The 27,576-nt window shown below is 35.4% G+C and overlaps 1 protein-coding gene across 2 annotated transcripts in view; it reads left to right on the top strand.

Moving 5' to 3' along the window:
• Nucleotides 1-22,353, top strand: part of NETO1 (neuropilin and tolloid like 1) — a 68,325-nt gene extending 45,972 nt beyond the window's left edge. For both annotated transcript variants that reach the window (XM_419104.8, XM_046928118.1), the window contains exons 7-11: nucleotides 4,154-4,382; nucleotides 16,437-16,550; nucleotides 18,820-19,378; nucleotides 20,494-20,568; nucleotides 21,823-22,353. In XM_419104.8, coding sequence (XP_419104.3) covers nucleotides 4,154-4,382; nucleotides 16,437-16,550; nucleotides 18,820-19,378; nucleotides 20,494-20,554 — 963 coding nt within the window. In that variant the 3' untranslated portion in view covers nucleotides 20,555-20,568; nucleotides 21,823-22,353. The remainder of the gene's footprint in view (nucleotides 1-4,153; nucleotides 4,383-16,436; nucleotides 16,551-18,819; nucleotides 19,379-20,493; nucleotides 20,569-21,822) is intronic.
• The last annotated feature ends 5,223 nt before the right edge of the window (nucleotides 22,354-27,576 follow it).

Below are 27,576 nucleotides of genomic sequence, written 5' to 3' on the forward strand. Positions count from 1 at the left end.
CATATCAGTGAAAGTAATCTCACCACTGATTTCAGAAAGCTATATATCTGAAGCATTTTGCATTAAATAATGATTTGTTGTATAATCAGTTTTATTCTTTCCTTGGGGATCTCAATTTTCCGGTCAATTTTTTTCTGCTAGTATGGACCTTACACCCAATGACAGCAACAATGGCAAATGTATTGAATAAGAATGTAAAAATTGGCAGAAGTATGCAGATACAATTAAATTACTTTCATCTCTTTAAAATAAAATCGGATTCAATATTAGATTGTCAGTTTGTATGAACAATTTCCGATATTAAAAAATTTACTCCAGTCTTATTCCATAGATCTGATCCAAATAAACTTAAGTAAATAGATTTCAGGTAGCTTTGGATCAAGTCCTCATTGCTTTGTATAAAGTTCTATGCACAGTTAGCTCCAAAAGATAATATAAGAACTAAATTCCAGCTCACCTCAGAATATAATTATTTTATTTTCTCTAATTTGTGAAACTTCATGCCATTGTGGAAGGTGCCATTTTCTTCTGAAAGATGGGCATAGATTTTTAAGCCAAATACTTATTTTCAGTGGTGCCAGCACCCATCAAATTTCTCTCCCTCTGTATATATATCTTAGCTGAATTTATCACATACAGAAATTAACTGAAGTGACCGAAAGCAGAATTCAGCCTTGGAAAAAAAGTTGATGTTGGCTGAAAGAATCAAAGCGGAATGCTGAACAGTTGTTCTCCTGATTCCTCCTCAGCATTTATAACTGTCTACTCTGAGATATATTTTACTATTTTAAAAGGCTAGCATAGTATCAGAAACTAGAGAATGTCAAATGATAAGCCTATAGAAAAAAGACTTTGTCCATACTGTTATATGAGTACTTTCTGTGAACAGATCAAGAATAATGGATGAATGCTGGAAATTGCTGAGAGAGCTATTTTTTTTAATAATAATAATAGTGAAAATTTCTTGTAAAAAATGGAAACTGTTTTAAATTTCATTTTGGTACTGAAATAGTGTACCTTATACAGACATATATATGTGCTTAAATGTGTATGTGACCAGATATATACATATATATAAGACATCTGGGTAGGAAGAGAAGACAAGCAAACAAATGTAAGTGATCCTTTCCCCATTAAGATAATTATAGTTTTATTGATGTTCTGCGGTCAGACTAAGATATTTTTCTTCTGGAGTACGTAAGAGTTTTCCTGGAGGCTGCAGTAAGACCAAAATATAATCTGTGCGCATTGCATTATATCTGTATGGTCTTACTATGTCTATATATGGTCTATTTCATATGTAGGTATAGTCATAAGTGAAACATTACGAAGACATGGACTATTTCAACAGCTTCACAGGGAGGCTGAGTGCCAGGGTTTCACCGTGCCTGTTAGTCTTGTGTTTGAACAGTGACAGGCCTCTAGGCCCAAGGAAGCTGCTTTCTAGACCTGTCCCTGTTATGGCCATTTTCAGATGTGGGTATTCTAGTTCTGCCTCCTGCCATAATTCCCTTCGTCTTGCAAAATCTTGCTCTGGCAGTACAGTGGTGACGCTAGGAGCTGCTAATACAGGAGGGCCTTGTCAAACCACTGGAGTGAAGAGCCCATCTCACCCATTTGAGTTCTGCATGGCTGCATTTGAATCTTTCACTGGTCCAAAACTTGTGCTGGAACCTCTTTTACTGGACTTTTGCTGCTCATTCAAGTTTGTTTTCCAGTTGACTTCTGCATGTTTTCGAACCCTTCCTTTCAGAGGTATAACAGCTTCTAGGAAGTAGCAAAAAGTGAATTCCAGTCATGGAATTTTAGAATCATTAAGGTTGGAAAAGAAAGCTAAGATCGTCTAGTCCAACCACCAGCCCATCCCCACCATGCCTACTGACCACGTCCCTCAGTGCCACATTCACATGGATCCTGAACACCTCCAAGGTCAGTGACTCCATGACCTCCCTGGGCAGTCTGTGCCACTGCCTCACCACTCTTTCTGAGGAGATATTCTTCCTAATATCCAGCTTTAACCTTCGTCTGCTTGGTGGCCATGGAAGAGGCTGAAAAGAGCAGGAGATACACTGAAAACTGGGATTACCTTGAGGAGTTAAAGTTGTCTGGCATCAGCAAGATGTAAATGCTCTAAATAGCTGGAGAACAGCAAGAGCAAGGTTTTGGAGGGAAGAAGAAAAGGGTCAGATGCCTCAGCACCTGGTGAAGGGAGAAAGATTGGAGGAAAGAGAGACTTGCAAAGCGACACAGCCAGTGCATAGAAACTTCAGGAATACATTTCCTGCACTCAAGAGATTTAAGAGTTCAAAACAAGCCTTAGAGTATGACTTTGCCAAGGAAGTTGGTGACCCATTTTAACTGAAATAGAAACTGTATGCCCCTATTAGAAGAGGAAATTGCAGGACAATTCCAGACAATATATTAATAAAATTGGTGGATGACTGGATTCAAGTAATTTTTCATTTCACTACAGGAGTGGAACAAGGGCAAATGAAATTAAAAACAAAATCAGAAAGACCAACGCTACAAAAACAATTTCTTCGCATATGATTTTGCCATCTGAAAATTATTACTTTTTGTGTTGCTGTTAAATGTTCAATTTTGTAGAGATCAATACAGCTTCTTTAATTTGTAGCATTCAAAAATAATAATATAAAAAGATGCTGAAAGAAAGATTCATTTAGCTGCAATTTAATTGAAATATGTTCCTCACAGTTCTTCTGGAGGACGGCTATTTTGGAACAGAATTAGGGTATGCTCTAAGAATTGACATACTGGAAAAAGTGAAAGGAAATTCATATACTGAGTAAAAAATGTCTAGCAAATATTTGCTTCAAGGAGACCAGTTGCAAAGAATAGCATGGAAAGGAAATGAGCCATCACACAGTATCTTAAATATATATATATATATGTATATATATATAAAAATTAAAAATCTGAGCTATAATTAAGCAGTGTCAGACTTCTTAGTAATACTTCTGAAACCTTATGAGTTCTAATATATCAACGAGGAGATGTGTTGAGTGCTGCATGCTTCTAGGATATACTGTTCATGTACTTTGTGCAAATCCATAGAAGTCTTAGTGAACTGTTCTGTGCATGTAAAGAGCTACCTGACGTTAATAACACCGTTTGTAAAGTTAATCTGACGTCTAATACAGTGGAGTTTTTTGGGGGTTGTTCTCTCAAGTTGCAAACAGCCAAATGCTGTCTATGTTCTCTGACTCTTTATGCAGTCTCTGCCCTACTCCACCTTTCTGTATCGTTCTCTTGAAGTCTCCCAGGTACCCTTAGCTTTTTGATTATGTAGCATCTATCTATTGGAAATTTTACCTAGTTTCCATTGCTGGAATATTTAATGTTGCTTGTTTTAGCAATTGCCTTTAAAATGAGATTGTTTCCCTGTTCAAGTCTGTATCGTGTTGAGTATCAGAAAATAGCATTTTCTCCTCACTCTTTCTGTTGGGTAGATTTACAGACATCTTTGTAAAGGGTAAGACATATATTACATTTATAAGAGAACTTAACTTGTACATGAGTGATATTTTCTAAGGAAAATTTCAAGGTTTCTAGCAGCTTCCATGGACTTATTTCGATTTCATCCCTGCTAAATTATGAAGACAAGTGCTGTAAGGGCTTTGTTTAGAAAAGCTGAGATGGTGGCCAAATTGCTTGAGGAAACACAAAAAGATTAATGATTGAGTTCTGCCCGGCTCCTGGATTCTCACTTCCTGAATCAGTGTAGCTGAGACATATCACAAAGATGACACATATTGACTCTGGGGAGAGAGTAGCAATTATTTGCCTTATTATTTTCCATGTCAGGCAATAATAAAGCAATAGTGTGCCAGTTAAAAGAAGAAATTTCCAGCTTGTCTGTCCTTCAGCTTCAAGGACTATTGTACATACTTCTACTGGAGGGGCTTATACTTGGAGATTAGGACCTTACTGCAAAGAAGAAAAATCTCAGCCTTCTGCTGAATTCTATTTTGGAGCAAGACAAAATACAAGGAAGTATAAATAGTTCGCACTTTCTATATTAATGCCCACTTAGGGAAGTTATTTGTGAATCACCAGCTCCAGAAAAATTATTTTGACGTTCAATCTAAAATGTTTCTACATGTTGCCTTTCTTTTTCTTGTTTGTTTCATAGATATATTTACGATTCTTGGACTATGAGATGCAGAATTCCAATGAATGCAAAAGAAATTTTGTAGCTGTCTATGATGGAAGCAGCTCCGTGGAGGACTTAAAGGCAAAATTTTGCAGTACTGTTGCAAATGATGTAATGCTGCGGACAGGTCTTGGAGTAATCCGTATGTGGGCAGATGAAGGCAGTCGAAGCAGCCGATTCCAGATGCTCTTCACATCTTTCCAAGAACGTAAGACCTTAATCGATGTGTCTGCCTTTCAGTTTGTTAAACAATACCTGTCCCACAACCTGCTAATGTTTTCTTCATGCAGAGTATACACCAAAGAATGATCCCAAACAAGCTATGTGAAACAACAGAACATTTTTAATTCTATGCATTTTTTTATACTGTGCAATAATTTGTAACAGAATAGGTAGAGCACAGGATTTAGAGGCAGGAAGGCAAGTACAGCTTGTCACTATAAGCATAACTTTTTCCTGATTCTCAGTCTACTGTGCTACTGTCAGTTTTCTCTTACTCAAATGGAAAACAGTACAACTTTGAATGTTTTTATCTAGTCTCGTGTTTTTTATGAATTTGATTTTTTAGTTCTTACAATGATGGTACTTGAAAAACATTGTATGATTATTTTATAATAGATAATGGGTACATTTGTTCATATACCAGAATTTTGGCAAATATGTATCAGATAGTGTTAAGCAAATAATGAATGATTTAGTGGTTTTAATATTTTCTCTATGCACCTTTCATTCATACATCTATATGATTTCTGGGCTCAGGTAGCAGGAAAAGCAACCTGTGAAAGAAACAAAAGGTTCTTCTTGCCAGTCTGAAAAACACAAAACCCAATAATCCCATTCACTGAAAATGATGAATTCAGTAAATCATCTGTGAAAGATATTGCTTTGTTTTCTTTCATGTAAAAATGCACATATGGTCCCTTGAGGAAGGAGTGTATGTATTTGTTTTCTTGTTCTGATTCATGTTCATTTTTAACTTACTTTTTGGCTTGTGCTTCACGTTTTTCACAGGAAGATTTCTATGTGACTGTCAGTGATTGAAATGAAGGTGCAATCCTACCAAGCATATCCTTCATCTGTATTCTGTGTGTGTATACCCCGCAATGAGACTGCTGAGAGCGGCCTCCATAATTCTTTAATTATGGCACTGATTAAAAATTTCTGGCAGTTTACATGCTTGAAACTGCATATGTCACTGTACTTGCACGCTGCAGCCTCAGGGTAGATTATACTTTTTTGTATCTAAATCAGGCCAGGGTCTAAAAGACACTGGGAGGCCTCAGTTGAGATGACACTGCCCTTTTCTCATTTCAGCAACTGGGGATGTCTTGAATATTCAAGATCTGATTCATGATTTTTTTTTCACAAGACATCCTGATCTGTTACCTTAGTAACAACTGCATAGACACTGGAGGTTCAGAGCATAAAAAGAAATAAAGAGTGAAACACTGTGATGACTAACTTGAGATGAGGGTTTGAATAAGTGTGGGTTTGCGAGATTTCCACATTTTAAAGGAGAATAAGGAAAGATTTTGTTAAATTTTATTTCTGTTTTTGTTTATTTTTCCTCCAATAGCATTCCTAATACTACATATTATAAACTTCTCTGTTCTTGTAAGCAGCTAATGTTTTGTAATGGATGATATTCTGACTGTGAGGCTGAAAATAATAACATGATGTGCCTTCTGTAAATTTATTCTGAACAGGTGTTGCAGACTAAAAGCTGAAAATTTATAAAGGGCTAAATTGTTCTTTGAGATATGTGTACACAGACTGATCATAAATATTAGAAGAAACTGCATCTGTGTTTTTAATGCTGGAAGCTGACTTAAAAGACATAAAGGTGACACTGACTGTACTCTTTGTGCCATGTGAGCTGTGCGTAGTGCTGCCACATACTGCAGATTGGTACTGGCTGTGCAAAGTTGGGTCGAGCAGATGCCCAGACTGTGCGTGGTGTGATGCAACGCATAGTGTGCAAACTACTCAATAGTGTGTGGGAATAATTAGATCATCTGCATGGAAGAGGAGGAATGTCAGATCTCATTCAGGGAGATAAGTATCAGGAAACAGACACCTGTGTCTCTATGCACAGAAAAGGAAAGAAGGAAAAAAAGCTTTTTGTTCACTTAGACCTGGGGAAAAAGAAAATAGAGGATGACATTTTTGTTGTGGTTAACATGCATGTGAAAGAGTGACAAAGTGTTTTATTGACTTTTGCTGTGCAAATGACCAAGTGATGCTGTTATATGGTGCTTCTAGAGTTCTCCATTGTGTGGAGTTGCTGACTGTGGAGTTAAATTGTTGAGACTGTGAGCAATCTGTTAGGCTAGGCTCCATGAACTGGAAGAGGTTTTATTTTTTTGTGGAAACAGAACACTTAGCCTGAGGAATGTTTTCTTTCTAAGTCTGTTCATTGTTAATTCTTGTTACAGTGCTATTTCCAGAGAATAGACATTTGTGTAGAAGGAAGAAATCTTAACGAGATTTCTTAAATGATTATTTTCATACTACTTTATCAGTGTGCTCCAATTATATTTGAAATATATACAAGTCTGCTTTTTTTGGCTTCTGAAAAGTGGTTTTACAAGTTTCCAAACCTCCGATGGTGATGCTCTACAGAACAGCAGTGCTATTAATGTTTTTCAAAGAACAACAGGCATGAGGTGCAATAATTTGTAAAGTTTACTACTCCAGAAAATCAGTTGTGATACTCACATCATCAGAATTTTAGTAGAGCTCTAAGTAACATTTAATAAAAAATTTAGCTAATATTGTAGAGTGATGATCTAATAGTTTATGATCAGTATTATCAGCTCTTCCAAATATCATTGGGTTTTATCTGTAAGTCCTTACCTTTTCAATCTTTTATATGCCCCATTACCCCATTAGCACATACATTTACCTTATTATATTTTTTATGGCCTAAAATACATTTCAAATATCAAACTAAGTTAAGAGGAAGAAGAAGGGGGGGGGGGGGGGAGGGAGGGAGGGAAGAAACAAAAACAAAAAAAGCTTGTATCATCAAAAGGTTTTATGGCCTTTAGTATATGTTGGCATTGAGCGACATGGTTTAGTGGACATAGGGGTGATAGGTTGACATTTGGATGAGGTAATCCTAGTGATGTTTTCCAATCTTACTGATTCTATTATTCTATATGTTCATCTGGTAAGAAGACTAGAAAAGATAATCTTTGTTTTTTCACCCACTAACTGTTCATTTCATTTTCCATTACTGTGGTGTAGATTAATGACAGACATGCTACACCTACAGCTTCTTCAAAGAGATGCTGTTGAACAGACACCCCTACACTTTAACCTAAAAGCGGATCTGTAAAACCAGGCCATAAGGGATAAAAGAAAATCCTTTTATATGCAGAACAAATAAGATGCTTATTCTCTCACCTCTGACAGCTATTTGGTAGCATTACTTGTCTCTACATACATAACCCTGCATCAGAAACCCCACATCAGAAAAAAATATCATTTCTCTTATTTTCTTGCTGCTTTGAGCTTTAAGACTGTTTTTAAGGCTCTGTCACATGTAACTTTCTTAAAGGAGCACAAACGCTATCATTATCACTTTATTTTTATTAACAAAACCTAAGTTTATGTAGAAATCTAGAGCTGTCTTTAGAAGAGTAGTGCACAGATTTATAAAGAGCAGTCAAGTCCTTATTTGCAGACAGAATCCTTGAGTATGATCATCCCAGCATGAGCAATTTTCTAATGGGGAGAGGGCACTGCAAGTACTTGGTATTAATGGCTGTGTTTATTGAGATGCAAAAGGAACAACTGAGAAAGGGAACAGAAATACAGTAAGTGCAATGCATGCAAAGAGATAGTTTCCACTTGAGAGGACTTAGAGGTGTAAATAGATTACAGTCCTGCTGGTTTTCTCCCTGCCTCGACACTGATATATAAAAAAAGAAATCATTGGAATTGCTTCCTTAATAATGAGCACTAATCTGTGATTTTCTGCCCCTCTATGCTATCTGCAACTGCCTTTAGTCACTAACCCCCACCAGTTAAGCTTCCCAATGGTTTTCTGCCCCTGAACAAAACAGGTGTTTATGGTGCCTACAGTGTATAACTGTGCTGAATGGAGCTCTGAGGACACGCTTCTGAGCTGCCAGTCTCTAATGGACTCATACTGACGTGTGTCTGGCATTAACTCTCAGGAAAGGTTACATTTATTTCAAGCAGAGCTGTCCGAAGGTGGCTGAAAAAGAAAATTCAGAATTAAAGGCATTTCATTTTCAAGCCCCTCATAGATGCATTTTATTAAGTTTTTTTTTTTTTTTTTTTGTCATTTGTGGGAAATGAAAAGGTAATTTTAAAATACTTCAATGTACACTTCTAAACTCATCTTAATTTTATAATTTTAATAAAATAATTGAACCCATCTATCAGTATGGCTGATGGACTTTTCCCTGGGGTTGCTGAGAGAGAAGTTCCTCTGTTTCCAGGATGATATGATGAACATCTGAAGAATTTCTTTTTTCCTTCTCTTGTGAGGAAAAGAAAGCTCTATTTTTCAGTAAGGAGCAATAGGAAATTCTAAGTGGTCTATGCCTAAAGAATTGATGTGCAGAGCATGATGCAATGAGCTATCTTGAGAACATTAAGAGTAGGTGTGAAATGCGTAATGAGTTCAGCGGAAAATATTTTTCACATGTAACCATTATTCAGATTTCAGAATTTTCTCATTTGCCCTCAGGAGACAGCAAGACCTCTAAAAAATGTTATGACAGGAATGGAAGGGGGGAAGCCTGTAAATAATAAGTAGGATAAGGCATTCATCTAAGATTACAGTCCTGGATTGAAAACCCTATTCTGAAAGAGACTCAAAGGATAAATCCTTAAGTTTCAATGAAATAAGATGTAGACACCCAAGGTAGCTTGCTCAGAGCTACTGCAAAATGTAGAAATAATGGAGTTAAAACTAGCTCCATACGGTGCTGAGAAATAGTGTAAATACACTGGGGAAAGCACTACACTGGACCAGGTAGGCATTACACCAGATCTGTAAGAAGTCAACTTTAATTCCATCATGTAAAAATATTTTGACCCCACTATGTCTGCATTTTATACCCAGAGTATCCTGTAACTCCTCTAAAAATCATGCTCAACACATAGACAGTGTATGTTGTTACTTTTACTACTATACCTCTGTACTATAACAATTATTAATAGCACAAAGAATATGTTACAGTCCTATATAGATATTATGGTTTTTTTATAGTATAAATGGGTGAATACTACTCATGATTATTTATTTTGCTGCCCAAGTGAAAGCAATATCTTTTTGAAAAAAATATGAAATATGACTGCTTTTATTTCATTTACTTTGTAAACATGGCGTATGGGAGAACTACTAATGCTCTTTATGTTTCTCTGCCTTAGGGCTATTCAGGATTAAAAGAATTTGTGATCATTTTGCATTAGTAAATGAAAAAGTATGAATTATTAGCTCCATGTGCATTCCAAGAACCTTTTAACAGTAAGAAGATGCAGACAATTCCATTGGCTCAATTTTCGTAACTTTTGAAATTATACTTCAAATTTTAAACTTGGCTTTTCTGAGTACTGGGATGGTAACCTTCTGCAAATATGATGGTTGTAACAATCTTCTAACCTTCCAACTTGTTGCCACTAGGAATAAAATCATATTTATTAGTCAGGTAACAGTAGTAGGTTTGTTATTCTAAGATTTTTTTTTAAGTGTGTGTTTCATATACCTAAAAAAGTCTCTCACGTACCATCTCTCTACCTTTTTAAAACACTTGCTTATATATCTTCTAGGGTAAGTGCTCCATCTTGTGTTCAGTCTAAATACTTGTTGCAAAAGAGAAGACACTACATTAAGTTTTGTTCCATGACTGCAAAATTTGTTTGTGTATTAAAATGCAAGGTACATCTACACATACCATACAGTATTTTAGAAGAACCTTTTAATCTTAAAATAAAGGGAAACTGTTTGAAGATTTATACACACACACTCACACACACACATATATGTATTTATATATAAAATTTCCCATAAAAATAATGCATGGTTCAACTCTAAAACCGAAAAAGACTTTTGAGTAATTTTTTTCATCAAATTTTTAAATTACAGTGCTTTTGTACTTTACAAATTCAATGTTTTAGGAAAGACTTTCAGTTATTAAAATAGATCAGTTTGAGTTAAATGAATAATTACAATTTGCTTACTTGTGCTGTCATCATTATGAATTGTTCATTCTGCTGAATATGTTACTAATTTCTAGGCCAGTACCTTGGCTGATTTTGATTCAAGGTTGCATTGGGATACGGTAAAAAAAAAATATGCAACTTTGTGATCTAAGCTGTAATTTTTAATCTTATTATCAAGCCATATCTTTTTAGAGAGAGATAGAATGATTGAAGCTGGAAGAGACTTGGGTTTGAATCCTTCTTTAGAGCTGCTCAAAATAGGGTCAAACGCTAGTTACAGGGGGTGGTGAAGCAGTGTCCAGTTGGGTTTTCGATATCCCCTACAAAGCAGACTGCAGAAACTCATGGAAAAACAAATCTTGCCCAATGTATGATGAGTCACAAGGTAAAAACTTTGTTCTTGTGTTTAGGAGGAATGTCTTGTGTGTTTCATTTAGTGCTCATTGTGTCTTGCCCTGCCACTAGGCATCACTGAGAAGGTCCTAGCTCTGTCTTCTTTACTCTGCCCCATTAATTATTAGTATATATTGACAATATTTCCCCTGATCCTTCCTTTTCCCAGACTGATTCAGTTTCAGCTCTCCCAGACTTCCCTCATACGTCAGATTACACAAACCTTTAATCATCTTTGCGGCCTTCTGTTGAACTCAGTTTAGAATGTTCATGTCATTCTGAGCAAGGGAGCCCACAACTGAACACAGAACTGTAGATGTGAATCATAGCTGCTGGGCAGAGTGTAACTTCTCTTCACCTGCTGGCAGTGTTCTGTCTAATACAACCTAGGACATGATCGACTTTCCTTGACATAAGTGCGCAGTGTTGGTTCATGATCATCTTACTGCACAGCAGCACCTTTTCTGCAAGCTTGCTTTCTAGTCTGCCATCCATTCCCCAGAACATGGGGTTTTTCCTCCCCTGTTGTGCCCTTCAGTGCTGCCCTCCACAGGCAGTCAAAATCCTGCTAAGCCTGTGAATATGTGTCTACTTCCAGTTGTTTAAAGATGTCATCAACTTCTTCCTGTTCAGGTGGACTGTAGCAGACAGATGCTTACGGCAATATTGCTCTGTAGGGGTTCACGTTTGTCTGCTCGCTAATCCTGGGCCTAAAACCAGCAGTTAACACAACCCAAGGCAGAGCTCTGTTCATTCCTGCTGCTCACTCATGTAAGGACATTTAAGTAGTCATGGAGAAGACTGCACTCCTGTTCACTACAGAAGCTTTCTATTTGAAGCTAGTGATAGTAGTTACTTCCTTTTGTAAAAACATACATTCACACTCTTTCCTCAGTGTTAAACTTTTACATGCCATAGAACAGTGACATAGTAACATTGCCATAGAAGATAGCAAAGGTTGAGCTATCCAGTAGTGCAGCCACAAACCATGTCAGCTTGACTCCTCTCCCATCCAGAGTTCTGTAGCAGCCTCAGGTAAGTGTTGGACCAGCTTCATTTTGCTATAGCAATCTCGCTAAAGCATCTTGTTCAGTTCCAAGTAATTTTTCTTGTTGTTGTTACCAGAATGTCCTTGATACTGTATCCCAAGAACCTTTTGCTATGCCTCTTCAAGGACAAGAGAGCTAATTCTTTTACTGTATGTAGAGACTGACAAGTTTTCAGCTTCCCTTGATTTCATTCATTCCACCAAAAAACAAAAACAAGAAACCTCAGAGTGGGGAACAATATTGATTTCTTCTCCAACATAATCACTCAGAGTTTAAGAGACCAGAGAATATTTGACTGTATTAATTTTACAAAGTTAAACACAAAAGTACTCTTCATTGTTACGTCTAGAAATATGTTGTGCTTGGGTTTCTCTCATGCTAAGTTTGCTGTAGTTATTCTGAGACTTCCTTGCTCTCTCTCATTTAGTCTTCATGTTTATTCACATAGCTTTTCTTTCTTCGGTAGTTCAAGATGCTGTTGACTTAGGAGGACAGAAACTCTTCCCTTTTTCTTCATTTCTCCTACCTTTTGTTTCCAAATCTCCTTGCCATCATTTTGCACAAATATTGTGTCTTCTAAAATCTACCAAAAAAAAAACAAAAAACAAAACAAAACAAAAAAAAAACAATTGCACTTCTTTTTTTTTCTCTCTTATTCCTGGAACATTTCCTAATATTTTTAATTTGATTCAGTATTTTCTAATTACTTTGAGTGTAGAATGCTTTATATTTCCCCTATTTCTGCGTCTTGCATTGTTCTTTCATTCTTCCTTTACTGTTCATTTACTTTACTACCCTCCTCCATCTATTCTTTTTCTATTTACCATACTTATGCTTCTAAATTCCCATATTTCCTTCTTTTGTTTAAATTGTTCTTTAATGTTTTGGGGAGCTGTTTTCCCACTATGAATCCTTTCTTTGCTGTCACATTCAGAATTAGATCAGACTAGATTTAAAGTGGCAAAAGAGCAAGTCATAGACTTTTCAAGGTTCTGCCTGCTGAGACAGCACTTCATCCTCACCACTTCACTTCTGATGCCTTTTGCAGCAGTTTGTGTATTTTGTTTAGTTTCTTTATGTCTTTATTAGCATCTCATTCTTCTTTTCTTGTGCACTTCTTATGCATTACCATTTATTTCGATTGGTGGCTACTTAGGTATTCTTAGATTTTCCTTTTGTAAGTTGTCTCCCTCTCTCTTTAATTTTTTGCTTAGAGCAGACAGTGAGAGTGCCAAATTGTCTCCACATTGACCAGAAAAAAGGGTTGCAGCTAGGTTGTGAAAGAGTGATAGTGCCTCTGGCAGGTTCCCTACTACATCATGATGTGCACTGTCCCCAAATAAGGACTGTTCCAAAGTACTCTAATGTATGTGTTCTGTTCTGCTTTTCTACCCGCTTTAAAGTAAAAACCTACCTGTAACAAACTTAATACCTGATTAAGCTCTCTGCAGGCTGGAGGGATGGTATATGGATGTTTCCAAAACTGAACACTACTAATTGGCAGAATCAGTTTGGACAATTTGCCTTCTGCATTGGCTAAACAATGCACTCAGCTCTTCTAGCTATTCCAGCAGCGTGACTTCCCTAAGCCTTGGTTCCAGGTACTGTGCAACCATGAAACTTAAGCTGAAATTTGGGCAGAAGGAAAATATAAAGCTATAAGCATTAAAATAGATCTTCTGATGTGGAATTCTAACTATTGCCACCAAGGGATATTATGATGTATTATATACATTTTAATACTACTTTTTACTTTTTGAAAGCAACGCAAATGATAGAAACAAAAGAGCTATTATGTTTTGTATTTCAAAAACACATAAAGCCAACTGAGGTACCTCCCAAACTAAAAATTTTATGTACTTTACATGTTTTAAAAATGTGTTATATATATAATCAGTCAATAACTCTTTAAGCCTCTGACAATACTGGGCTTCTGTGAAGTCGATAGAAGTGTTAAATAAGTAGATTTGAAAATATCTGCTATTTGAAGATGCAAAACTTTATACATGCCATAGATAAATGTATTTATACTATAGTATGTGATTGGATAGGTCTGTACAAGGCCTGCTGTAAAAACAATACCCGCTGCACTATAGTGGCCCATGATATTAGAGGTAGATGGTGGTGATATGGTAGTAGAGGTTGAATCTTCCCACTGATATCCCATTACTTGTTGCCGTGTGACAGATGGCAGAGGGGCAGTCAGACAAAGTGGTGTCTGACATGGACGTGTGTATGAAGCAAAGATATGCCACTGAATTCTTCCATGTGGAAAAAAAAAATGCACCCATTGATATTCATTGACACTTTCTGAATGTTTATGGAGGCCAAACAATGGATGTGACCACGGTGAGGCAGTGGCGACAGTGACATGATAGACAAGCCTAGATGGTCATGCACAGCTGTTACTCCATGAGAAGATGGGCATCTCAATCAGCTCATCTGTGTGAATTGGTGGATTTCAGCCAGGGACCTGTGTGTAGAGCTAAATATCAGCTTCATTGTCTTGGAAATGATCGTTGCAGCGTTGGAATATTGCAAAGTTTGCAACAGATGGGTCCCATGAATTCCCATACAGGAACTGAAAGAACACTGTGTACAAGTTTATCAGGACCTATTGAATGAATACAAGGATGAAGTTGACAGTTTCATGGATCAAATCATTTCCGTTGAGACATGATGGCACCACTACAAGCCAGAGTCAAAACAGCATTCTGTGGAGTGGTGACGTGAATTCCACATCCAATAAAAAAATTCCAGATGAAGCCCTTAGAGAGTAAAGTGATGTACACTGGCTTTTGGAATAGGAAAGGAGTGATTCTTCTGGATTTCTTGAAACCTGGACTAGCCATCAACTCTGACCACTGCACTGTGACACTGACTAAGCTGATAGCTCGAATTTCCAGAATCAGGCCAGAGAAGAAGACGGCCTTTCTCTTGCAACATGATAACACCATGCCCCTGACCTGTTTGAAAACAGTGGAGCACACTGCCAATCTGGGCTGGACTGTCCTACCACATCCACTGTAAATCTGGATTTCACACCTTCTGACTTCCATCTGTTTGGGCTTATGAAAGATGAAGTGTGTGGACAATATTTTCCCACTAATGATGCCATCACAGCAGCTGTGAAACAACGGATCACCTCTGCTGGTACAGACATTTACAAGCTCAGCATTCAGACTCTTGTTCATCAGTGGTGAAAATGCATAGCTAATGGTTTTGACTATGTCAAAAATAGCGTTGTGTAGCTGAGAATTACTTTCAGAGCAACCTCATATCTAGGTACATATACAAGTTTTGATAGCTTTTATTATTTCTTCAACAGAATGTAACTGATCTGGAGAAGCCGTTAAAGTCAGTTATGCATATCTGAACTTACATCGTTACTGAAAAGGGAATTTCTTGATATGATATATTTAGTCATTAAGTTCTAAAATACAAAGCCTTTGTATTGTCCTTAGTTAGCAAACCACTGAAGCAGTCTTCTGCTCTCAATCAGTCTCCACAGTCTAAATATATGTTATCATAGGAAGTGCTTTTAAAATTGCAGAAGAGAAAAATTGCCATAAGCATCAAATTCTTAGTACCAAAATTGAATATATATCAACATCATAACTGCCTTTTGATTAGTAAGTTCTTAGGTTATTTTTTTAAAACTTTTCTTTAGGAAATATAAAAATGGTTTGGGGTTGAGCTAAAATAAAATTGCATAAAGAGTTCATTTTTGTTGATTTCACACTGATAAATTGTATAGCTTTTTTCCAAAATGAGAAAGATCTTCTGGCTTTTTTTTTTTTTTTTTTTTTTTAATTAAAAGAAATATAAGGGAGTTATCTTTACTATATTAAATGATTTTGGAATAGTATCTTTATAACCCCAATACCTGAAAAGCAGGTTCAATTCCTATTGATGACTTCCAAACTGCCACCACTGTAAAAGTTCATGTTCTTCAGTAAAGCTTTAATCCTGCACAATTCTCTTAAATTATGGGATCTAAGGACGCTGATGACTGTTGCTGTTTTTAATCTTCACATGTGATTAATCGGATACATTTTTTTACTGCAGTATTTCTTATTAGCTTCTTTTTTAATAGTTTTATTTTCTCTGGATATAAGTGTTCAGATATCATTGATATGAGCACTAAAATATGTATCTTCATTCAGTCATGCAAGGTTTCTTCTAAAATTGGAGTTTCAGCAGCAAACACTGAAACAATTTCTTTGATGTGTACTGGATCTAGCTATGATACAGTCAACATTTCCCTTATCAGCTCATAAGGCGCTGTGTTTTGGATCTGTGGCTAAAACTATGTTGATAACACACCAATGACCCCCCACCGATATGTGAGGTGTCAACTTGCTGCAGCCATCAGAGTCAAATTGTGGTGAAGAAGTCCATCTGTCATAGACAAAAGTGAAAATCTGTTGCTCCAGAGTAATAAATGGTGTGCAACTTGAGTGCTGCTGATAGTGCATGTCAGTTGTTAAATATGCTTAAAGAACCTGTGCTGTACAGCTTTCTCCTAGTACAGGTGGTTACGATACCACCTTGATGTATTTGTTGTAAAGAACCGAATGATTTACTATTTAATATCAGCTTTTTATTTTTGTTTTTAGCCCCTTGTGAAGCCAACACTTTCTTTTGCCACAGTAATATGTGTATTAATAATACATTGGTCTGCAATGGACTCCAGAACTGTGTGTATCCTTGGGATGAAAACCACTGCAAAGGTAATGTGTAGGATTGAAACTGTCAGTTTATCAGACCACATGGAATACAGCATATTATCCTTAGTTTCTTGTTACGTATGTATTGGATTGATCAAGGCTCACTAAATGTAATTCAAGGGCAGCACGCATCAGACAACAGATTAAAATGGAGAGGTGAAAATCCTTGTGGATTTTGCTTTCAGTGTTTGCAATTGTTTTGCTTGGTGCTTGTTTGTGTTAGTTATATCCTTCAGACAGGCTTTCTCTCCATTTGGTTTCTGTACGATATAAAAGTTAATTAATAGTAATATTTTGGTTCCTTTGGTATAGTTCCTTTTGCAGTCAAGTAGCATATGCATAGCAGGTGTCTGCTAGCTGCACGCCATACCCATAATAGCCCAGGTAGGCTAAAAGAAAGCAACACAGGTGAACTGAAACTAGCACCATTAAAAAGCATCCAGATCCATTTATCATCATCTAGTGAAACTGAAGTGCAAGGATAAGCACAGGAAATCAGGCATCATGTCTGTTTCGTAGGCAGGAAGTGATGTTCCCAATCAGATGTTGACAAAGTTTCTAAATATTGCTCTACATTTCTATAAAAGCCAGCATGTGTTTTGTCTGCAGAGGAAAGAGCTTAATTAACTTGAATTATAGACCAGGAGACGATCTGCTGTTTCTTCTTCTTCTTCTTTTTTTTTTTTTTTTTTTTTTTTTCCCCTCCTTTGCTACAGCAGATTTGTTCCTGAAAACATGGGTAATGCCAAATTTAGGAACCAATCAAGAAAAAATTCAGATTGGGGATTAGTTGTCAGCTTGTGAGTCTGCAGAAGTCTGTAAAAGACTGATGAGCAGTGCAACAGGGTAAAAAATAAATGAAATCATGTTTCAAAGGAACACGACAAAATTGTGACATGAAAAAATATTCTTCAAAGAAATAAAACAAACAACCAGGGAAGAACTCTGCTTCTTCAGCACAGATGAAAATAGAAAACCTTTCTCTCTCTAATTTCCAGAATGATTTTCATCTTTCACATGCCAAATGGTTTTTTGTTGGTCCCTGTGCTTGTATCCCTTCCTGTTTTATGGTTCCAGCAAAAAAACTGTTTGCTGCTCTGTTGCTTTTTCTAAATCTGTTCTTTCCCTATAGACTCTGTCAGTCACTTAGAGAAAACCCAAATGAGTCTACAAGAGTAGGCAATGGGGAGTACTGAAAAGTTCATTTTGGGTATCAAGATTATAAAGAGCTGGATTTTATCATTTTGGTGCCAGTGACTTTCATTTCAAAGGCTTTTTATTATGCTCTTTGGTATGTTTTAAGTTGATAGAAAAATAACACCAGATTGGGTATTGAAACTTAATCACAGTTGTCAAGTTTGATGTGCCTGTGAGAAGCTGATGTGACTGTTTTCAGCTAGGCTCCATCACTGTCTCAGGTGTCGTCAGCCATTTGAAATTAAATCACAGGAAAACATGCAGAACACTAGAGTGAATTTTTTTCTCTGTGCTATTTTTCTGCATGTTTTTCTTCATTCTCAACACTGAATTTTATGGCCAGCCCCTGAGTAAAACATCACAGCTTTGATCAGCTTTGAGTATTTATACACCTTTTGTAAAGTTTTGGAAATTAATAACTCACAAACAAAATAAATAACCTGCACTTTTTTTTTTCTTTCTTTTTTTCTTTTCTCTTTTCCTTTCTGGAAGCTCAGTTTAAACAACTTTTCTATTTTCTCCTGATTTAGCTTTTCATTGAGTACTATCAACAGTCCCAGTTAGCTCATAAATAACAGTAGTTCAAAGAAGTTCCCAATGCAAAGAATTTATTTCTAGAACCTGTAAAGACTTGCTGTTTCATTAATCCTAATGTTCCACCTGCATGTATTTACTGGAGTAGACAGTAAATAACAGAAATTTTGCATCTGATTTGGGAGCTTTAGCAGATGAAGAGTTCCGAGGTGGCACTAAATCCATCTATTTCTTATTGTGGTTGCTTTTTTTTTTAAACAAACATACATAAATATTTCAGCTAGCTAAGCTTATAATATACCCTGAATAAACCACTAACCAAATGCGGAGCCAATCAGAGGACCTATATGTTATTTATTTGGTTTCCATGAGCACCTGATTTCTTCCTTTTCACTTTTCCCCAGTAAGACTGATTATGAGAACTTAGACATAGACTAGGCATGACTTTGCAGTACTCTGTGAACACATCATGATTTTTTTTTAATCTTGACGTGAAATTAATTCTGTGTTTTGTTTATTTCTTTTTTTTCATTGCACGCAGAAAAAAGAAAAGCTAACCTATTGGACCAACTCACCAACACCAGTGGGACTATAATTGGGGTGACGTCTTGCATTGTCATCATCCTCATTGTTATCTCTGTGATAGTACAGATCAAGCAGCCTCGTAAAAAATTTGTCCAAAGGAAAACAGACTTTGATCAAACAGTGTTCCAGGAGGTGTTTGAGCCTCCTCATTATGAGTTATGCACCCTCAGAGGGACAGGGACTACAGCTGACCTTGCTGATGTTGCAGATGACTTTGAAAATTATCATAAACTGCGAAGATCATCTTCTAAATGCATTCATGACCATCACTGTGGATCACAACTGTCTAGCACTAAGGGCAGCCGTAGTAACCTCAGCACAAGAGATGCTTCTGTCTTGACAGAAATACAACCCCAGCCTGTAAAACCCCTCATTCAGCCCGTGAACAGGAGAAATATCCTTGTCATGAAGCATAGCTACTCACAAGATGCTGCAGATACGTGTGAGATAGATGAAATTGAAGAGGTACCAACCACAAGCCACAGGCTGTCAAGACATGATAAAGCTGTTCAGCGGTCAGTATCAATAGATTTTTGATGAAGACTATTGTGTAGAGACTTGATTGCACAAACATATTCACTTTTTTTTTTTTTTTTCCCCAGTAAAGACATATTCATTTCCTTCTCTGTTTATTGCTTAAATTTCTTTTTCTTGACAGCACATGCCATTTTATTATTATTCTTTGTCTCTCATCTCTGCTCCAGTTTCCTGGAAACTTCTATATCAGTTTCACCTTTCTATCCAGTATCTTTCTTTCACTGTTTTATTTACATGCCCATACATGTGGACACACAAGCCGACAGAGAACAGGTACATTAAAAAAAAACAAAACCAAAGATTTTGTCTGAATTTATCTTTTGAAAGAGCCACATGCATATGGTTTCCTTGAAACTGTGGTGGCCTCGAATTTTGTCCACTATTGGTCTAACATTTCTAAATGAATGCATCAATAACAAAAATACATCTATTCATTATGACACATGACAGAACAAGGAGACACATTATCCTGCAGTAAGGAAACCCATGAAATAGTATCTTTTATGAAGTGAGTGACAATATTTGCATAACATTAATGTATCTGTTCCACTATCACAGCGTGATTTTTTATATAAACATATATCATTTACAATATGAGACAGTGTAGTGAATAGAGAATGCTCATATATTTGCATATAAGAATGTAGTTTAAAAAAATCTTTTTAATCAATGAAAAATTTGAGTGTGATATTTTTAATAAAAAAGCTAATTTATTGTATATTGCACTCTAAATGACTGTAAATATAAGTGATTAAAAGTTTATGAGTAGAGAAAAAGGAAAAAAAGATATGAGCTATTTATTCGGAAAAGCAAACAGAAACTTTTTATAAATATTTGTGTTTTCTCTTGCATGCATTATTTATGCACTTCTTGTGACTGTTTACATACTCCCCATATTTTCTTTGCACATTAAGACATTTTTTTCTCTTAAAAAGGAGTTATTTATCTTAATCTAATTGCATGCCAATGTAAATTATTCATGAATATTGAACAGCTTATCAATATGTACTCTCTATTAAGTATCTATATGCATATATTTCTTTTTTTCTATGCAAACATTATTATTTTGAATGAAATAGCCATAACATTCCAGGTTCTGCCTCATTGGGTCTCTAAGCAAACATGAGTCTGAGTACAACACAACTAGGGTCTAAGAGACAAACCTGAGGTAAGTAAACATACCTGTACAGCAAATGAACCGTCTGTTGCATTCCATTTTATTTGTTATATTGTTAAAATGTCTGTTAGTTCCCACTTTATACACCGCCTCGTAGAAGTCTTTGCATAGAAAGAGACATAGATTTGAATACAGAAAAAAACTAAACATTGGACAGATGATTAGTTTAGCACTGTGAACTAAAGCAGTATCTATTACATTCTTATTCTTGACTGTAGAATCAGCTAAGTGTAATCTTTCATCTAAATATAACCTGCATTCTATACACATCATAAAAAGAGATGCTTAGCATGGCTCCAGTGTTTTCTTAATTTCTTATTTATGAAAATAAAATTTAGAGTTTGATATGTGAAACTATGTGAAATTTATCAGTCTAACCCCAGCCATGAAGATATGAAACAGTTCATTTTCAGTTTGTTTTACTCTTCAATCTTGTTGTAAGTGTCAGGGAAAAAAATTATAGAAGTGCAGATAAATCTAGAAATTTTGTAGAATTAATGTTAATGTTGGAAATTAAACTTTATTTCTGAGTCTTTTCCTAGGTTTTTAATTTTGTGTAATTTTTTATCAACACTTAATAAACATCATCTCGTTTTTGCATGTTAAAGTTATAGATAGTTGTTAGTCTGTCAATTTACATATGTATATACATATACACATATATATGTATATACATATTTACATGTGCATACATCTATACAACAATTTCACTGAGAGATATTCCATTAATGCTTTTTTAAATTATTATTATTATTGATAGTTTAAGTAAATACTTGCCTGTATTTTTCTTCCTAGAGAGAACATATTTTAACTTTGTTTTGCTTTCAGAGAAGAAATATTAATACAGTCATGTGAACTGAATGGAAAAATCTATAGTGAATTACTTCAGCTGTCGGAAAGAGAGAGTGGACATGTGTCTAATTTCATTTCACTGCCTTTATCCAAACCTAAGACATTTCTTACTTCTTTAGCAAGAGATTCCCATTGCACAATAATATGTTTCTTTTCTAATTTGGTTGCCAGCCACCAAGTGCTCCTTAGTTTTTAAATACATTTTAAGATTTGCTGCAAACTTGAAGAAGTTAGCTCCTGGGTGAGACTGTCCCTACTTTATTTATTTATTTTTTTCATAGATTTATTTTGGCTGATATATATTATGTCTGTTATCTACATGTATGTTGTGTGATATGTGGAAGAAGAGTTACACTGAACTTCTGTTGTATGTACATTGTTTTCATTATATAGAGTTCTTGAGAATAGTGCGCTCCTGGGTGATTTTGAACATGCTACAATGAAATGTGAAACTATGGACCTTGGAAACACCAGCTAGAGGTTTTATGGACTCTCTGACCAGCTATTCTCATATCATGACAAAATTCAGCAAACAGTGTTGAGTAAAATCACTAGAAGGCAATAAGACTTTCATCATTGCGCTTATCAGTCCTTTCTCTTTTTCTATTTCTCTCTTCTTTTCATTGCAAGTAAAATTCCCAATTTCAGGAACAATTTATTAAAATCAGGTATTTAGCAGCTCATAATCACTTCAATAGAAATGTTTGTTGGATAAGCATCTAGCAATATGACTGAATTTGACATTGAGAAAATAATCTGCATGTATGTTACTGAATATTTGAGTTGGGAAAAATCTCTTTATTAGACACATTGTAAAAAGCATGCATTCACAACTGTTGCTGTTACTGTTCCATTTCTGTGTCATATGCTTGCTACTTGTAACTTTTTATATAAAGATACATAAAAAAATGTATAATAATTTCCTACCTTGAGTTTAATGGCATTTTTTTTTTTTAACTAGATTTACAAATCTTTTAGCATTCATGAGTTTAAACGCAAAGTTTAGCTCTTAGGAACGTAAAACTCCGACACATCAGAATCAGCTGCCTCTCATCCCTTATTTATTTTGCATCAATCTCTTCAGATTTGAAAATTCATAATACATAAATATGAAAAGGTTTGTGACAATATTTTGTTCAGTTCTGCACTCTTAACTAATTTATTTTTCTGGCTGTTATTAGGGAGTTTGCTTCAGTGCAGCATAGCAGGTGATTTCTACCAGTCATACAAATATTATGGCTGCACTTCAATTTTAGGGATGCAGACATACAATGCTATCTGTAATTCAAGCCATAAACATTAATAACAAATATTGGAATCAAACCTGTGAGGCTAATTGATTAAGGAAATATTATAGGCTGAAAATTCAAAATTAGGTATATTGAAAAAAAAAAATCTCTGTTTAAGAATTCAATAACCATGCATAAAACCGTAGTACGATTATCAGTTTAAATAGTTACCTTCTAAATTTTGTCTAAAAAGAAAAGTCATTTCCTTCTTAAACATTTTGTCATTCATAGTTATCTGCTAGGTTTTATTACTATTATTAAGTATTTCTGATGAATATTTCTATTGGGTTTTATTTTATTTTTAACTGAGAAGAATTCCTTGGGTCTTCCCAAAGTATAAAAGGATGGGAAAAAGAAAACCTGAGGCTGACAAAACAAAACAAAAAACAAAACAAAACAAAAAATATTTTTTGTATCATCTATTTGCATATATGCTACATACTTCACATAACAGCCAACACAGAAAATCTTTTTTCTTCAAAACAGATTCTTTTCTACAGATATATTTTAGGAATTATGTGTGATGAAGAAGATTTCCTGTACTTTCATGTATATTCAACATATTATACAGAATGTAATTTTAGCCTGATCTATTTGTTTGTTATCCTATATTAGCTATGAAAAACACTCCTCCTCCACTGCAGTCACTGAGAGTCACTGAGCCCTTTGTAAATGACGTAGATCCTGAGCATGTGTTCATAGTATATTTTGAGTATCCATTTCCAAGTTCATACACTTTGGGTTTTTTTATTCTTTTTTCCTAATCTTCCACACTCTATTTGATGATAATGATTTCTTTTTCTCAATTCTGTGCTTAAAATGGATGCATCTATGCATCCATAGTAAAACCATGGAAGTAGGAAAGAGTTAGTGAAATAATGTATATACATGCACACACATTTTTGTATATTTATAAATATTTACTAATGAGATAATGTATAAATAAATATATAAGGAGAAATGTAAATATGTGAATTTAGCTTTGAATTAATTAAATCTGCCACCTAGAAAAATACTGAAGCCTTGAGTTTCAAAACTGCTACACATTTAAGTGCCTAAATCCCACTGAAAAACAGAGCTGGTCTACTCTCCACTAGACATGAACACAGGAAAATCCAATTTATGATTTTTTAGTGAAGTGCTGAGTGAGAGAATGTAGCTGGAGAAGACATGGATATTAATATTTATGTAGCAAGCACATCTCTACTTTCTTAAAGTAAAATTAGTTGCATCAGGGAAAATGAATGCAAAATGTTAAAATCTGTGATAATACAGCAGTTCAAGCAAACTGAGAATGGTAATGCTAACTTCCTTACTTGATCTTGAAACTCCTTCAAATATTTGTTTTCTGAGAGCTAGGAATATCTTTAAAAAAAAAGAAACCTTTATAAATTACAAAGTATGTCTATACTGAGGGAACAGTCAAATTATAAAATTATTTACTAAAGAAATAAACAATTCTGATTTCAAACCCAGTTTAAATATTTAAATGGAAAGACCTGTTTTGAGAGATTTTATTTTGCATATAGTCTGTGTAAATAATATCTTGATCCACAATTTACAAACAATAATGATAGATTTTGTTTGGTATCACATAACAGTAAGATATCTTAATGAGATCTATAAAACTCATCACATTAAAACAAAGGGGATTGTTGCTGAAAGTAAACAGTTTGCCTTTCCTATGTGTATTTTTTACAAAGCCAGTTCTTTAAAGAACAGAAAGTGGTTCGAGATTTTCAATTTCAAATAAAATGAAAGCTCGCAACTGGTATTTGAACACAGATTACAAGTAAAGTTTTACCAGCTCCATATCTTCTCCATTCTATGGAAAGGTTTGGCTTATTGAATTAACACAGCTAATGTACTTTGTCTGACAACCCAGTTAACTAGTAAACATAATAAAAAACTGTGGATTAGATGACTTGGGCATGATAGCTTCATGCATTTTACCTCGTGTTTGCCTAATACTAAAACCAAGACCAAAAGTCACTAGAACATTTTGGTTTGACCAGTGGATGCAATGTGTGTGATTTATAGCCATGCTCACAGTATGCTCGTTCCTTACATACTTTTTTTAAGATGAGTTTTTGTAACCACGGTGCATTGCCACATTACTTTTAATTTTATCTTTTTTTTGTTCTCTCTTTCCAAGCCTGTAGTGTTAGGTATTTACTTTTCTTTTTAGATGATGTGTGAACTACTCCTACTCGTTTTTTTCCAATGCAGGAAATACATTTTTTTAGTCTGCTAATACTTCTCTGCATCAATATTAAAAATCCCAAGAATTCCTTTTCATAAACCATCCCAATGAAAAAATTTTCAATATTTTCTAGTCTTAACAACAGCTGGAAATATATATATATATACATATATTTATATATGATCAGATCCATATCCATAAATTTATAGATATGGATCTGAGAAGTTTAAGTAGCTTACTCTTCTGATTTTATCCAATTTTTTTTCTTCTGGAGATACTCTCTTGAACCAAGCAGGTATGATTTCCCTTTGGAAAAGGTTTCCTCCTCGAAAGAGATTACTGGCATCCAATTAAGTCAGAAACAAGGAAAAATAACAGAGCAAGGAATGCAAATGAAGGCTTGTATCTCACAACCACTCACAAATTTGCAGATGTGTAACGCAGATAAACTGTATAGCCACCCAGTAGATATACTGTCCATGTTCAAATTCAAAAGGGAACTGTAAAACTTAATAATACTTAATAATTTTCTTGTTGTCTACTTTCTTTGTGTGGACTCTCCTGGCTACCACAGAGAAGTACTTGAGTTAAGGGATCATAGATAAAGACCTAAATGGTAAAAAGATGGAAAACAGAACCATTCAGAATTGTTTTAAATATGAAAGTTCCTATCTGAACTTGGAGTCTCATAAGTCCTTACTCCTGACTCAACATTTGATGTGAAGTTTTGGACTCATGTCTCCACTTCTCTTCCTTTTCATTAGAATAATCTCTCTTTACTCTGATGGTCATTTGACCTTTCTCACTATGACATTTTATTTCTGTCCACATTTAATTTAGTTTTGATCCCTTCTCTCCTCCAAATTCATTGAAAATGCCGAAATCCTATTAGCTCATTGGATTTATTTTATTCATTCATCCACCTGACTCTTCCCCATTTATCTCTTCCAGAGCCATCTTAACCTTCTCTTGTCCAGAAACAGCAAAATGAAGACATGATCACAGCGTATCTTAATTACCTTTACTCTGTACAGAACAACAGAATATGTTAGATGTATTGGGAAGGACTGGGGTAAAGTTTTACTAGGAATATTGTGTTTTTATCTCAATGATTATGCACTAGTGATGTCTGGGCCATATATCTCTGGGCTGGCATGCATGCTTCTGCAAAAGCCATACTTCAGTGTGCTGGGAAAAAGAATCTCATCTCCACCCATTCTCTTCTCCCAAAGACATCTGTACCATTGTTGAACCAAATTTTGCTTAAAGCACTCCTATGTTTTCTCCCACACTGTATCTGTAAGAGTATGACTCTCCACACAACATAAATTACCATCCTAGCTTCCTTCACATGTATAGTAAAACATATTTGTGCTGCACAGCCTTTCAAACGTGGCGTGGCGGAGCTGTCAGCAGCAAGGCAAGAACATCAGCTACCAGGAGAAGCAGCAGCTGGTGCTTCCCCTTCATTTTCTCTCCCAGAAAAAGGAGTCACATTGATCTGGAACCTCTCAGTGTCATCACAGGAAAAAGGGAAGTTACCAACCCCTCCAAACAACAAACCACAACAAGAACAATCCAGCTGCTCATGATAAAAAATAGAAATAACAACACTATTCTGATTGCATTATCAAAGTAACAGTTCTGGCCAACAGCATGTAGAAATATTGCATCTCTTCATTCTCAGATAATGGAAGACTGCAGTGCAATACTGTTTTATAAATAAAATAAAAATTCCAAGCAGCAGGACTCCACAACTGTGAGTACTGGCTGTGTAGTGCTCTGGAAAGCACTTACTAGCTGCTTGCACAAGTATAGGAAGACAAGAATTTAATGGGTCTATAGGAAAATTCTCATGCTGCCATATGCAGAATGCTCTTCAATATCTAATTATTCTGTCCTTTTAGGCTTACTTTTCTTCAATACATCCTCCTCAGCTCTAGTGGGAGATAGAGTAAACATATTGAACTACTTATAAAGAGATGGCTTCACTGGAAAGTAGTTATTTGAGTTTGGCAGTTATTGGATGTGAAATGCAGCAATGGTGCTTGCTGAACTGATTGTAAAACAAAAAATTTGGTGGGACTTTGCACGAATCCTCAGTAATGGTATCTGGTTAAATGAACATTGAGCTGTAACAACTGCATTGGCAAATGAAGATACGTTGCATATGAGGTTTTGCTAATACAACTGCAGGCTCTAATTTGTACCCTATTCACATCATAACACTTGATTCTGCTTTGCTTTGTTCAATCAAAATTTTCATTACAAAAAATCAGTTTGTTGGAAGTGAATGGCTTTCACTACCTTTATTGATGAGCAGAATGCAATATACACTGGGGATAAACAACCTCAGTCCTCATATTTTTGCTAAGTGCTAAAGGACTTTTCAAAGTCATTGAGGATATAGGTGAGCTGCACTTTAACAAATCAGTAATTTAAAGAATTCTCTATGAGTAATTGACCCTTGTAAGTTAGAAAATAAAGTAAAACAATGAAAGAGAGCATAATAAACAAAAGCAAGTTATTTTCCCAATGATCAATGTAGCAATGACAAGAGTAACAGTTACAAGACTAAGAGATGGAACATTTCATTACCATTCAAATACAATCCTAACCCCCCATCCATATAATAAATTTAACCAAAAGGAACTA

This window comes from Gallus gallus, chromosome 2 (genome assembly GCF_016699485.2).
Source record: "Gallus gallus isolate bGalGal1 chromosome 2, bGalGal1.mat.broiler.GRCg7b, whole genome shotgun sequence".
Lineage (NCBI taxonomy): Eukaryota > Metazoa > Chordata > Aves > Galliformes > Phasianidae > Gallus > Gallus gallus.